Source organism: Coloeus monedula (genome assembly GCF_965178545.1).
Source record: "Coloeus monedula genome assembly, chromosome: 15".
NCBI lineage: Eukaryota > Metazoa > Chordata > Aves > Passeriformes > Corvidae > Coloeus > Coloeus monedula.
In genome coordinates this window covers 6,337,797-6,353,127 of record NC_138795.1, presented here as the reverse complement: position 1 = coordinate 6,353,127, position 15,331 = coordinate 6,337,797, and the positions used below count along the sequence as shown (strand labels likewise).

General features: G+C 45.0%; 1 protein-coding gene across 2 annotated transcripts in view; it reads right to left on the bottom strand.

The window, feature by feature from the left end:
- GLRA1 (glycine receptor alpha 1) overlaps window positions 1-15,025 on the bottom strand; it is a gene marked incomplete at both ends in the record, with an annotated part of 36,556 nt that extends 21,531 nt beyond the window's left edge. For both annotated transcript variants that reach the window (XM_082291228.1, XM_082291229.1), the window contains one exon: window positions 14,970-15,025. In XM_082291228.1, coding sequence (XP_082147354.1) covers window positions 14,970-15,025 — 56 coding nt within the window. The remainder of the gene's footprint in view (window positions 1-14,969) is intronic.
- Between the last annotated feature and the right edge of the window lie 306 nt (window positions 15,026-15,331).

Sequence of the window (15,331 nt, the reverse complement as noted above, 5' to 3'; positions counted from 1 at the left end):
GATGAGTAGTGAAAATCCTTTTGTGAGTTTAGGTATAGCTCCTTAGTGTGCCACTAAATTACAAATGTGAACTCTGGCGCTGAGCTCCACAGGTAAAATACACTCTGAGATTAGCCTTGGGCAGCAATTACTGCTTAATTACAGGGCAAATAGGAAGGAGCATATTCGGTACTCTGACAGTATGATTTTCCAAAAGGCAGGTAGGATCAGAGGAATCTGGAGTTTGAGGTTTAAATGAGCACCACGTGATGGTACAGCTTGTGCAGAGTCTTTGGGGCTGTAGGGGAGAGGGGTGTTTTTGCTCATCAGTCCAGCCTTTGCTATTGGTACCTGCAATGCAGGGTCTGAGATTAACACAAAACTGGAGTGTGGTCCTGAAATTATATACTCATATTGGATCGAAGATGAAAGGAAGGGAATCTTTCTGGGACCTGTATGGCCTTTGGGGCAGAAAGAGTGAAATCATGAATTTATCTGTAGAAGACAAAAGCCTGTGGCTGGCAGTGTGCCTTCTGACTCGATGGTAGTCTGCAAGATCTGCAGAGTGGTGATTTGGGCTTAGGAAGTCTGTTGCCATCTACACAGGAACAAGCTACCCTTGATATTAGGTGCTCATTTGCAGCTTTGCAGGAAGGTTTGACTTTGTGACAGGAACAGACACTGTTCAGTACCTTCCCTCTGGTTGTACGGTTTCTACTTGAATGCCAATGTGTTCCCAGGCTGCAAGTGTTGAGTAGAATTGCCTAGGCTATCCAAAAAATCCCCCAAACCACCTATGCAATGTGCTTAGGGCGAGAGCTGTGTCTGCCTGTGGGCTCAGGTGCCTGGTGCTGGGTAGAGCCTGCAGGCAGCATTGCAATGCAAATGCACATTGAGCCAAAGGAAGCTGCTCAGGAGGAAGTGAGGCCATTGCTTCACACTTTGCAAATCTCCTGAATTTTCTGAAATACAAAGGCTGTGTGGGATTGGTGAGCAGCCCCTGAAAGAGCAGCTGGGAGGTCTAAGGGTTTACAACAGGCACAAGATATTTGGCTATACATCCTCAGAAATGACACCAGAGTCCTCCAACAGCATGAGGGCCTCACCTTGGGAAGTTTTGCAGTAGTCAGACCTGCAGGAGTAGTGCTAAGAACTGACACAAGATCTTTTGGGAAGAATTTAGGACTGTAAATATGCATGGTATTAATGTGATCCTGCCCCCAAAGATGAGTTCTGCCAATGCAAGTTTGAGCTGAAACCCCAAAGAGACATGATATCTTGACAAGAGCCATTTTCAACCATTTTGTTTCTCAGAACTTCAAAAAACAGATGGGATTCATCAGTGCTTGGGTGCATAATTTCAAAATCAGGAATCTGGTAACCTGCATTGCATTGACTTTCTTTTCTGGTGTCAGCAGCAATGGCTTGCCAAGCCTTGGTTTTCAATCCTGCAAACTCACAACTGCAGTCTGGCTCCTTTTGCAAATTGCAACAGGGTTCTCTGATTGCTGGATTTTTAACTGTTAAAAGTAGTTTAATTTGCAGTGAAGAGGGGAGATGAATTCCAGATCACTTCCAGTGAGAGCCTAAACCCAGGATTTTATTCACTCCTTTGTGTATTCCCAATCCACTCCCGCTGGCTGTATCTGAATGGGCTGATGCACATCCTGCTCGGTGGTGATGTGACAAGGTGTGGATCTTGCTACAACCATGTCCCCTTTCTTGTCTTGTCCCCATCTCTGCCCCAAGAAAATATGCAAAGCAGAACCAATGTGTTTCAGGGGTAAATGGGGTTGTGGAATGGGCGATGTTTTTTAATTTAATTTGTTTTTAGAAGGAAAGCAACAGGGTGCAATTGATTTGCAAATGCAGAAGAAGAAACCTGGGAGTGGGAGGACAATCAATACTGGGCTTGACTACTGCATTCCAATGGAGTGTCTGCATGGCAATAAGTCCAGAGAAAAGATTTCAATTAAGCAGCAAATGACTTGGTAACCAAAGACTTCTGCCACTTCAGCAAGATGCCAGACAGTGCAATATACTGATTTCTTCTCATTAACTGTAGACTAGAAGAATATATGGAAATGGAAAATTTGTGTGGGAGGGTAGAGGCAATACAAACCTAATAAGCATCTAATAATCTTTAAGTGGAAAAAGATAATTAGAAACTGCAATTCCCCTGGCATTTGTTTTAAAAAATGAGGTGGAAAAGCACAGGAATTGGTGCTCATCTTTCCTGTAAATTCAGTGTGAAAGCCTTTATTGAGTATATTCACTCCACTTCCAAGGAGTGTGTCTGTATTTCTTGGGTGCTATTTTCTGATCCTTTCTGCATCAAAGTTGCAGGTAAATGAATTTCATGGGCTCAGTTCCTGCATGGTAATAAATATTGATAACTGAATGGTATAAGTGAAGCCCAGAAACCTCTGGGAGAGGACAAGCCTCTCACAGCCCCACTGCTTTCTGGAGCTTCATGCCTGTCTCTGGGAGCAACTTTGGGGATGTGCTGAAACTGTCACACAAGGCTTCAGTGTCTTGATACATGTTTTAAAATCTGTCTGGCTGCTGTGTGGTGTTCACCTGGGAATGGTGAGTTCTGAGTGCCCTCCAGTTTGTTTGGTAACTAGAGGCTTTCCTAAAACTGGACTCCCCCTGGATTTAACAAGAAAAGGCAAGAAAGCAGTGCATAGGGATCAGCAAAGCCTTTCCAGCAGCAGGCAGCTGAGTCTACTCTCTAGATCAGAAATAATGGTAGAAAATCCCACTGGAAGCTACAGAGAGGCTGATCCACCCCACTGCTTTAGGTGGATGGATTCTATCTAACAGAGCCCCAAAATCTTCACTTGGGTTGTGACAGCTGAGCTTTGCAATGGCAGCTTAGCTCAGACAGCACCCAAAGAAGCTGCCAGCTTCCTCTGTCTTCCAGGTTTGTCTGGACTAGTGCTATATGTGTTGCCTTGGGAGCTTTCTGGGATTTTCTCCATCCCTTAGTCCTTCCAGAACACCCTCGAAAGTCCCACAGGACTGTTTGTCTCCTGGCTCAGCAGAGACAAGGAGAGGGAAATTGCCAAGTGATTTGAAAATTATTGGCAATAGAAGAGAATTGGAAATTTAGTGTGGGTTGTTGTGTTGCTCAGAGAGAAGATTTATTCTGTGAATAAACAAAGGGAGGCAAAGCCTGTAACAAACCCACCGAGGATGGAGTTTGCATTGGTGTAAGAGTTGTCTGAGCCGAGCGTCTTGGCGCATTTTAATAGCAGTCAGACAGCGGCTTATCTTATTTATGCTGCTGTAATCCCTAGTGGATCTGGCTGAGAAAGTGCCATCAGGCAATCATCACAGCAGCTACAACGGGAAGGATCTCTTCAAAGGGTCGATGAACTAGCATAATCTTTTGTGATATTAGTGCTGGTGTGTAAACAGACACCCGCAAGCCCCCGGGAGGTCCAGCCCACGAGCAGGATGTGAAGGTGGTGGAGATGAGCATCCCAGCAGCTCAGGATTGCATTCCTTAAAAGAGAGCAGCCAAGCCTTGCAGGACACCTATTGCTGGTTTTTCCCAGCCTATGCAGGCATTATTTACTCTGCCTGCATCATTTTGTTTTGGCTAAACAGATGATATATTCTTATAAACAATTATTTGGCTTAGGAAGTGGCTGTTCTGCAGTCTGGATGTGTCTGTTCACTTGACTCCTGGCTCCCCAGCTGGCTGTTTCCTCCTCTTCCTCCTCCCATTTGCATGATCCTTGAGCAATATTTTTATACTTTTTTTTTTTGGCTGTGGCTATGGTTGTCCATCTAATTAAGTCCAGCATCACAAAATGCCCCATTCTGGCTGAACGCTGATACTGAGAAATATCTTTTTTTTGTTTGTTTTTTTCCTTTTCAGAGAGGAGTGATGAAGGAATTTAATTAGCACAGGGCCTCTATTCCCTTGTCAAATAATTTAATTGCTAATCATTAATTCTGAGCGTAAAAAAATTGTCTGGCAGCAGAAACAAACTGTTGCAAAACAAGCGTTTGCAGAGGAAATATCTCTCTGCAAAGTGTGGAAGGCACAGGTCCCTGTGAAGGTAAAGTGGTGCCACGTCAGTGGCTCAAGAGAAGTGGGATCTCTGCAGGCTGGGGAAATAGAAGATACCTGATCCCCTGCCCTGGTTCTGTGCTGCTCAGCAAAGGTTTCTGAAGTGGTTTGTTTGGGGTTTTAAATTTTATTTTTGAAACACAGCAAGCCAGAAACCTTGGCAGGGATGTGTTGTGAATAGTGTTCAGGTGAGCTGCCTCACACATTTTTCCTTCAAATGTGATGTGTTCTATAAGTAGATATCCCAGGGGAGGGAAATATCCATCAGGACTGAGGCAGGCTGAGGCGAGCAGAATAACTGCTTCCCCCATTACCTTCAAAGCCAGGCTGGGGCAGTGCTGGAGCTTGGGGATGCGGGAGAATTCATCAGCTTCATTTTATTGACTCCAGCAGGTGCTGAGAGGTGCAGTTGCAAAGAGAACAGTAGATAGCTGGGCACAAAAAGGAATCATGCTGTCCATGATTAGCAAGTGCTGCCCATGGTAACTCCCTCCTTCCTCTTTCTGAACTCTTTCCCTGGGAACAGAGGCCCCTGAGCAGATCCTGGAGCTCAGCAGAGCCCAGCCTGGATTCAGCCTCTGCTCATGCTGGGGCTGCCTGCCTCTCTCTTCTCCTCAGCAGCAGGAAGGACAGATTGTCCTGGTGAAAAGAAAAAGGGGCAGCCCTAAACTCTGCACCCAGACATTTATTTCTGACTGCACACCAATATGTTATCTGGAGGGAAATGCTGCCAGACCCTTGCTGGGAAGGCTTGGCAGAGACTGCAAGCAGACTTTTTATTTTAATGATTAGATTTACTATCAAAATTAATAGCACAATCAATATTGATATGCAATTCAATTAAATAGGATGAAACTTGCTGCCTGCGTGTTTTTCTCCATCACCTCGTTTGAGTTCCTGGCCTGCAGCATCAGAGGTGGACAGAAGGAAGGGTGGAGGTGTGTGGGAGAAGAGAGCCCCACTACTGAAATGTTGGCCCATCCTGGTGCTGAGTAGAAGGAGCTGTGGGCAGTACAGATGTGCTGGTTGCCCAGTCATGATCTCAAACCTTTGGTCATGCTCAGCTGCCCGTGTGTTACAGCCCCTGGCATGTGGGTGTGGGGTGTGCTCAGGGGTGAATTTAAAAGTTAATTCTCAGAGGTGGGAAGGGAATTTGGACTTGGTTGTTTTCTTAGTTCAGCTGAGTGTTTATGCAGGAGAGGCAGGGAGCAGTCCTGGGTGTTAAAACAGGATAGGAAAGTAGATTTGTACAGTGAGACTGGAGAAATACGGAAATCAAGAACCTGTGGGGAGATCTCACTCCGAGAAGGAAATGGGCAATGAGCTATTATTTGTCCCCATTAGTGGCAGGAGGATGGGGACAGGAAAGAAGGAATGGGTTTGTTAAATGTCTCTGTCCTGGGTGGCTGTGCTCTGTTGCTGTGAGCTCTTTAAACCAGTTCTAGCTCTTGCACCAGAAGTAACTGCATTGCAGTAGTCACAGGATGTAATCAGTTAAAGTTTAACCCAAAGGATCCCAAAACACTCTCAAAGGTCCTGCACAATCCATGTTGTCACTGGCCCCTGTGGCTGTACACGAGGAGAGGAGCTGGGAGGCATTTCTTCACTGACCTCAGGGAATTAACCCTCTGTGATCATTCCCATCCAGGGAAAGCTGTAACAACTTAACAGGAGTGAGAAAAATCTCTTCAGACTGCAGCATTCTGGTGTCTCTGTGCTCCACTGCCACGTTCCTGCAGCCCATGGCTCCTATGCCATATGGCAAAACACTTTGTCCAGAGCTATAAACCATCCCAATTACACTGATTAACTCTATGGAAAGGCACCAGCACTTGGAACATTTGCTGACGCTGCCTGGACAGAGCAATAAGAAAATAATAAATGATTAGACAATTGGCTGGGGGGAGGAGAAATCTGCATGTTGTATATAGCTGGGATGGGAAGAGCACAGGGAGACCAATAAATTGCATGGGAATAGTGCTCAGTTTTGTGCTGGGTCTCTGCTCTTCACAAGGATTTTTGTTGTTGGTCACTCTTGCTTATTGCCTACTAAAAAGAAAAGTGTTTGTTAAATTCATTTTTGAGCCACAGGCACTATCTCTAGTGACTTTTTAAACTGTTCCCTCTTCCAGAAGCATCTACAGCTCTTGGAGCACACACAGTGGCTTTCTGGAGATGTATGATCCTAAGCCTCTGAGACAGGTTTGAAAACAGTTCAAACAACAGAGAAGCACAAGTCAAAGCTTGGGTTTTAATCACTTGTGAGATAAATCCAGCAAACACTAACACTGACTCTTACCTGTGCCTATACTGAGAGACTTACAAAAAAAAATAAAGTTATAATTACTTTTTCTTTTTTTGGTTGAAAAACAAAGGGGAAAAGCATCCTTGCAAAGACAAAGGCATGTGTCTGTAGCTTCACACACGCACACTCTGAATATTCCTTTTAAAGTCAGAGGGGCTAGTCAGATATTCAAAGTCATGCATAAACAGCCCTCCTGAAGGCAGTAAATAAAGGGGGAAAATGTCTTTACAAGATGCAACTTCACAATCTAGGTAAGAATATTCTCTTTACTGATGTGCTCCTGATTTAGTGTTTGGAGGGAGAGCTGCAATGGGAACCTCAATTGACGTCAGAGGGTTTTAGATCACAGACCAGACAAGTGTCAGAGAATTACGAGAAATCGTGGCTGCTCTTCTATCTATAGCTCTGCAGTCGCGTTTTCACCAGTTCAAATAGCTCACCTATGGCAGCTTTTTCGAAATTAGTTTTAGTTTAAGGATTTATGCTGCTCGTTAAGATTGGGTAAGGATACTGTTACTTTTTTTTTTTTTTTTTTTTTTTGCTAAATCAGAAGTGGTATGAATAGAATTCTTTTAAGAGATGTGACATGTAGTGCAGAGTGGTGGTGAGTTTTATCTTCTGAAATGGAACTTTTTGCTGCAGATCCTTTGAAGAGGTCTCCTGAGCTAACCTGTGTAACCTACCTACAAAACCATGGGTCCTGCAGTGGACCGGGGGCTCTGATGAATTCTGTGCTGTGTAAAATGAGTTGTGTGACGAGAGCACTCATGTTGATGTTTTCTGATGGAATTGGTTGTTGTCATTGCAACACAAATACCCTGCTAAACTTGAATGTTCCCTCTGTGCCATCTGTGATTCCTGGTGTAATTTATCAGTTTATTCATGAGCAATGATGAAATGTAACTTCTGGAATGAATGGCTAAGCCCTGGGTTCCCTGCCCGGGAGGGATCATCATCTCCTCACTCCAGGTGCCTTCTGACTTTGTTTTGTCAGGGATCTGAAGAAACCAAACTCCACTTTTTCAGCCCTGGTGCAGGAGGGCAAGTTGTGTTTGAGGCTGCTGCTTTGTCAGCCCCACTGCTAGGAGATGATTTCAAAGCCCATAGCTCTGTGTCAGACTGTGATGGATGGGGCTGGAAGCTGGACAATGCTTGCAATTCTCAGGCCCGTGGGGTGGCAGGAGAGGTGGGATGCACGCATTTCGGTTTGTAAATGAGATCTTGGGAGACCTGGTGCAGGAAAGAATTCTGTGTTGTGTGTGGGTGTGCCAGCAACTATTGGCCTGGTCAGCAGTGATTCCAGAGGGTGAAAGCACTGGGAGCAAACAGAGAGGATTGTAAACATCCCCCACAGAAAGCCACTTTTGTGTCCAGGGCCTGTCTTGACAATTCTTACGAGATAAGAAAGGGGTCCCTCAGCCAGGAACTCAGAGCTTCTCCACTCCTCACTGAGGTAATACCTGTGGTGACCACAGCCTGCTGTAATGGGGGGCTGAACCCATCTTGCCCAGGCACTCTTGCCAGCAGCAAGGACATTTGGAGATAAGGCTTTTTTAAAGGGTGCTGATAACAGCTGGCCCTTGCAAGCTTTCAGGTTTTACAACTCCCCCATAAAAGAGGGGAGAAGGGGTCTGTGCTCGAGGCTTTATACAATGCATCTTTTTACTGGCATCAGCTGAAATAAAAGAATAAAAACAAAACTGGAGGAAATCATGTAAAGGTGAGCAAGCCATGATTTTTTTCTGGATTTTCTGCACAATTCCTGGCTCAGCTGCGTTTTGCTGCTGAGCCGGGTGCGTGCGGCAGTGGCGCGATCCACCCCTGATCCCACTTGTGCTGCTGCTTAATTGATTTGTGTGTTTGCTCCGGCCCTGCCGGGGCTGGGCGACGGGATTTGCATTCTGGGCGAGCGGTCGCAGGCGCCGCTGGCAGGGCGAGGGGAGCTGCTGTCGGCAGCTCTGCTCTGAAGGCAGCCAGGGGATGATTGATGGCACTGCAAGCCCCGCTGCTCCAGCCATGCGACACTCCTGGTCCTGGCAACCCCCTGGTGCTCTGTTCCCTCTCCACCCACCCCACAAGGAGGCACTGATAAAGACAAGAGGGTTCCCAGGCTGTTTGCTAAGGCACTTGGGTATTCTGCCTTTTTTTATTCCCCCCCCCCCTTTTTTTTAGCAGCCTGTGAGCCTCAATGGAAGAGTAAAAAAGCAGAAATCAAAAGGAAAGCACGGGTGCTAAAGGGTGTTCTTTTGTTTTCCTGTCCCTCTCAAAATCCGTATTTTGTGGGGTTTGGTAAATTAAGATTTCTCCTGCTCTTCTTGCTGGCACTTATACCCAGCAGAGATGTATTTACAGGATGCCAAGTGTGCCCATGTACCAGCCAGATGTGGTGCAGTCCCCAAATCAGCAGCTCACCGTGGTGCATTGTATGGATGGACTAATTGTCTGCATGATGGGGAGAGCTCAGCCCCTATAAACGAGGGGTTTACACCTGCCTCCATTTATTTCTGTTCTCCCTCTGGGCTTTGGCCTTGCTGAGGGGAGGACAAATACTGCATTTCTGGATTTTTTCAGGTTTTGCGCATTAGTCTCTTGAAGCATTGGAGAGATTTAAGAGCAGCTTGGAGGTGTGTATGGGATCGATAGTACCGGTGGGATCAGAGCAAGCAGGACCAGATCAGCTGGACTGCATCAGCACTTTCCCAAGAGGGGAAGGGAACTGTAACACTTTGCACCGATCCTGGCTAAGAAATCCCAGTGCAAACCACCTCCTCTGGAGGGAAATGGTTTCTGTTCTGTCTGGCTTTGTAAAGAGAAATGTAAATTGTTTGGATACTTTGGGGGAAGGGTGAGAGAAAAGAGATCAGTGAATTTTTTTGTCTCTTTAAAGGGAACTGACCTGCTGAATTAGCAATACTTTATTATGCCAGGTGCAATGCAAAAGTTGCCTGTTCAAGGCTGTGCAAGTAGGTCTGGAAGTCAGCAGCCAGACACTCTGGTGTTGAGCTGTCTGGTCATGGCTGGTAATGATCCTTCCAGTGCCTTGCAGGAGGAATCTGTGCTTCTCTCACTCCTTCCTTTTTGCTTCATTTATCCCAAGTTGGTGTTGGGTTTTGGTGTGTTACTGGTTTGGTTTTTTGTTATTTTGTTGGATTTGTTTTTCTGAACTAAAGTTGTCAAAAGTTCTTGGAATTATTTTTTTCTTCCATCAAAAAATTGAATCAAACTGTGGTGGGGAGGGTGTGCTGGAATGACATTTTTAGCTTTTAAAAGCTTACGATTAATCTTTTCTCTTGGAAGGTGTGAGGTGCACAAGTGTAACCATAGTTCATAAGAATAACAATAATGTGTGCTCTTGCTGATAGATAAAGGTCAGTAGGAACATGCCAGGTAATGAGAGCAAAAGGGTAATTTACTGGAAATAGTGAAACCCTGATTTAATGTGCCACAACACTGAGAGCTGATACAGGCAAATAAACCAGATGAAGTAATAATTTGTTAACAGTCTATCTGTTGTCTTAACACTGATCACTTTGGGATCTCAGAAAAGCTCCAGGTTATAGAAAATAAGCAAGTGAGAATAGGTGATGTGATTTGACATAATTAAATGTTGTGAGTTTGATTTGGACGTAGTGATTTTTAAAATGTGATTTATTTTTTTAAGACCCTTGTCTTTCATCAGTGCCTAAATATCAATTATATTCATTAGGTGGTCTGACATCTTGTTCTTAACACTGGAATTTGGAGACTCCTTTTAACCTGCATCCTGGGATGAAATGGGAACAGGCCTTTCTGCTGGTTTCCTATTACAGATGAAGGATTGCTGCTTGGTGCTAGGATAACAAAGTAATTTAATTTTGGATGTTGATTAACTTCTTAATTCAGATGTTGGGATCCTTTTCTATCCAGGTCAGCTCATGAGGGTTTGGTGAGATGAATTTCTTAAGCTAACAAGGGACGTGTTTGCCCAGGGCCAGGGGGAGCTGCCCTGTGCTGTTGCTTACAAGAGTTTTCCTTTCTGACTGGAATCACTTGGTCAGCAGCAGAGTGAACTTCCCGAGCCTTTTCCTGTGCTGTTAAATCTGGGACACTGAGCCAGAGGGCCCTTTGCTGCTGACTTGCTTTGTACCTAAGGGTCTCCAACACCTCTCATTGGAGAAGGAGAATAAGAATTCCCATGCCTAAATCCTCATTTTTGAAGGAAGTCTCTGTAGTGCCTTTGCATGTAAGGGCAGGGTCTGACCATTCCCTCCACATCTCGATCTCTTTGCAGAAGCAGCTTCTCTCAGGGGTTAAAACAGTAAATCTCTGTTCTGCCAGTGGGATTTGCTGCAGCGTGGGGTAATGTTCAGAGCGAGCCAAGGTGGAAAGCCAGTCTACATTACCTAAAATCTGCGTGGCACCAGTGCCTCAGAGACCAAGGATGTTTTATTAGTCCATGTGAGAAACTGCAACATTCCTTGTAATGGTTTTGTTAAGCAAGCTGGTTATTTAGGGTTTTCCTGCTCTCTGTACCCCACCTAAGGAAGGAAGGGTGGTTTTTTCACAGACATTTGTGGAGCCTTTCTTTTGCTCTGAACCATCCACAGAGCAGATCTGGAGTTGTTTAAGGCAGCTGTGTGGAGAAGAAGGTTAAGACTAGGCTGTTAGAAAGTGTTTTTCGAAATTTATGTTGATTTGTCTTAATTGCCTAAAATGCAAGAGTCAGGATGAATGGATCAAAGTCCCTGCAGAAGGCAGGGTCCCAGACATTTTGTGCTTTTACTGCGATGACACCAAATTAATCTTTCTTTACAGAACGATTTACAAGGGTTTCTAGAATTGTCTACATCGTCACATTTTCAAACCTTGGCTACGTAACCCTTTTAACAGGGTCGCTAATGGGGCTATTAAAGGTTGCCGACCAAAGCAGCTAAAGAGTATCCTTAGAGCCACCTGGTCCAAGGCTTTGCTAAATCACTTTTATTTCATGGAGATGACGGACTCTGCAGAGGTACAACTTTTAGTAGATTTTAGTTAGCACGGGGAAAATAATCTGTGACTATTGAGAGTATCTGCTACACTGTTTATCTCGTGGCTCTGGAAGTCTCTAGTTAGGGCTTCGCTCATGGGCAACTGTGTAATGTTACCCATCCCTGCAGAGCTATAGCAGGAGCTTTAGAGATACAGTGCAGGTTATTCTTCTCTTTTTTCCCTTGCCTTTTCTCTTGTGGTATTTTCAAGGAGAAGAAACCAGCAGCTCTCTAATAACCCCTTTTACTTGCCAAGACTGCTTCAGGAGAAGGTTTGTTTGTGGGCTTTTTTTGTCCCCATGAAGTTGAGGCATCATGTTCAGAGTGGCACCTTGTTGTTTCAAAAACTGGCAATGAAGAGCTCTGTTACTGACAGGAGGGAATATAAACACGCCAGTTGGAGCAATCCAATAGGGACTGAGGCTGGCAGCAACTTTTAGCCTGTGACTCACTTGGAGCAGTTGCCTTGAATCACTCCTGCTAGCTGACAGATTGTTGTTCAGAAGGGGCCTACTCTGATCTTGAGTCATGAAGGTCGTGCTGCTGATTCTTGATAATAGGACAAAAACCAGGCCCAAAGATTTTCAAAGCCTCACAGGACAGTGCCCAGTTGGGCAAGGTGTCAGTTCTAGGGCATCTTTTATCTCCTAATTTGTACAAGGTGCATTCCTACCTCCAGCTTACGCAGTGGTGTTTCTGGACCACTACAGCTATTAAAATTTAGCGGTACAACAGAAAGTCCAGGCAAGATCATAACAGGATAAGGGAGCACTTTGTTCTGCATGAAGGAATTCACAACTGAACATTCAGTGTGTATAGTTAGACTTTGGGAGAATGATTGATTGTAAATGTCTCCACAGGTATAAGCAGGACATCTGGAAATCTGTGTCCAATATTGGCTCAAATTGTCCAATTTATTTTAAAGAACTGGCACTTTGCTTTACCTAGATACCTGTAAGGAAAGCTTGGTCAAACAAGCCTCTTCATTTCCCACCCCAACCCAGTTCCCATCCCTGCCTCTGTCCAGGTTCCCAGTAAAAGCCTTAGTCACAGCTAAGTGACTGCAGCCGGAGGAGGCAGGTAGCAGAATGGGAAGTGCCCTTCCATAAAGAAAGGCTTGTCGGAATAAGCTGCATATCACAAATTCCTTCTAAAACACCCCAACTGTAACAGAAACAAATATCATCTTGGCAATACCATAATGTTTGCATTCACACACCAGCTGTTACTCTTTCCCATGGGGTCTTGTTCTTTAAAAGGTTGGTGGAGGACATTTTTGTTAAGCAACAAATCTAGCCTTATTTTCTATATTGGCTTATTTTCCTGTATTGGCTGTATATAATTTTCCTTGGAACATTAGATTTTAGTTATTTATTTTTTTAATATTTATGTGGTATATGTGCTAACACATAATGGATTCTCTTCCCACAATATTTTTGACAGGCTGACAATAAAGCGTGGTGCACTCTAAAGCAATGCATACTTCTCTTATGGATTATTGGATTATCAGCTTTGGGTTTGTTAAACATTGTGTATGACTGAGTGCAGGAGTAATTGGCACACTAAATTTATGAATGACTGTTAATTAATAAACTTCTCTTACTGAAACTGAAATAGCAAAGCTCTTTCTGGACTAGAAAAACTGGTGGATTTTTGGCCCGTAATAAATTGAACACATAGCACAAAGCGGGAGAGGGAAAGAGAAAAACATTGCGTAGAGTCAGTTCTGAGCAGGAATTACCGATTGTTTTTCTGTTTGGGGGTTTTTGTTTTTGTATTTCAGAAATGATTGCAGTATATAAACCAATTTGATGTCATCCTTTCCCTGTAATTGAATTAAAGAATTTTCAAATAATCTTAAATGTTGATTTTGGGAAAATTAAAGTTCCAGAAATACCTTTTGGGTGCAATATGATGTAAACCCACATACGTCTGTGTATAATTTATAACATTACAAACCTTTGCATTAGAATCTGAGGTGACTGGTTTACTGGGGGTTTGAATGCCCAGGACTGTGACTGATGTGCTGGGAACCTGTCAGTGCTCACACGTGTCATGTGAAGCACAGGTGTGAGCAGGATCTGCAGGACGAGTGTGCATCAATTTCAGTGTTCAGGCACTTCAGAGGAGACTTGGACAGATGCTTCAGCACCAGGGCCATAGCAAATGCAAGCCTGGAAATACTTTATTTCTGTTATTTGATTTTCCTTTTGCTTTCTGGTGCTTGTGTTGTTTAGTCCTGTTTGTTTTTAGTTTTTTTTTTTTTTTAACCCAATGCTTCCCTGCTCTTTAACTAAGAGTTTATTGCACATCCATTTGCTCCCTTTCAGCCCCCTCCACTGTGTCATGCAGGGCTGCAACACACTTGTGACTGAGAAAGGATGGCTCTGAAGTGCTGGTTGTTGGGCACTGCTTCTCAGAGATTGGTGATTTTAGTTGTTTCTAGAACTCATTTTTTGATGTACCTAACAAACATTTACTGCTTTGAATTCATGAGACAATCTTGCTATTTCTGAATTTCTGTGGAATTACAGAAAAAAGTGGGGATATTCCAATTTTTATGCCTAGAAAGACTTTTGTGTTCAAAAGGAAAGAGAATGCTCACTCAAAGTCTGGCCAGTATCAGCAGGTCTGCTACTGTGCTTTGAAAAAATAAGTGTTGTGCCAGTGATTTTATGCAAATAACTGCTGTGTTTTCACATTAAACTACAAGATGAGACTTTGGCAAAACACAGAAGCAAGAGCCGTGCAACTGAAATGAAGGCTGAGACTGATGAGCAAGTTCAGGTTGTGAAACAGGGTTTTTTTCCTCCAATTGCCTGTATCTCGTATCTCTCACTTGCTACAACAAGCTGCATTTTTCATTGAAATATAGAAGCTTCTACCTTCCAATATTTTTTTGTCCATTCAATAAAAGCACTGCAAGGGTAGATGGGCAAGAAACAATTCTTTAAGGCTAAAGCTGTTCCTTCTGCCTTGGCCTCAATGAGAAACTGAACACATCTAAACCAGAGTCAAAATACAGCTGGGTGATAATGAGCACAATCGGAAGAAGCTCCCCCCACCCCCTGTGGCTTTCTTTTAGATTCTGCAAAGAAAGGATCTTCAAAACAACATGAAAGGAAAAAAAAAAGTTGGGACAGAAGGAGGTAATTCTTTGCTTTCAGTGATTTTAAACACAGCCAGCTGAGGACAGAGAGTGAGCCCTCAGAGGCAGACAGCGAAAGCATCCCACGGAACTCACCTGCAGTCTGAGGATGGGGAGGGGGCGAGATGGGAATATTTACCCGGGCAAATTCAAGTGCAGCATTGCCAGCCGCCACTAGCTGTCACTTTGCAAGCAGCCGGGGTCGGTGTTGGTGTTTTCAGCACTGCGGTTAGCGAGATTGCGGTGCTAATTAAACGGAGTAACTCCCAGAGCCTCGGAGCGTCCCGAGCCCGGGGCTGTGCGAGCGGCAGCCCGGGGCACCGAGGGGAGGCGAAAGGGCAGCTCGGGGCAGGGGCCCGCCGCCGTGCCCAGGGGCTGTGCCCCGAGCTGCGCTGGGCACGGCGCTCAGCCCGGCCGCGCTCCTCCCGTAAAGCCGAGCCTTACCTGAAGAACACGATCGTCTCCCACACGTACACTCCGAGCGCGTTGACGTTGCACATTTTTCCAGCTCTCGCTGTTTTGTTGTGGTGGTTTCTTTTTTTTTTTTTTTTTTTTTTTTTTTTTTTTTTTTTTTTTGTACTCCGTGAGGGGTGGGCCGGTGGGGTTGGCCAATAAAGTAACCGGGCGCTTGGGGAGAAGCGGTGGGGGAAGCGAAACACCCCTGGCGCGGCCGGGGCACGGGCGGGCGGCTCCGCTCAGCACCGCGGCCAGCGGCGGGCGGGCGGCCGCGCTCAGCACCCGGACAGCGCCCGGTGCGCGCCCGCTCAGCACCGCGGACAGCGGCGGCTCCGCTCGGCCGCTGCCTC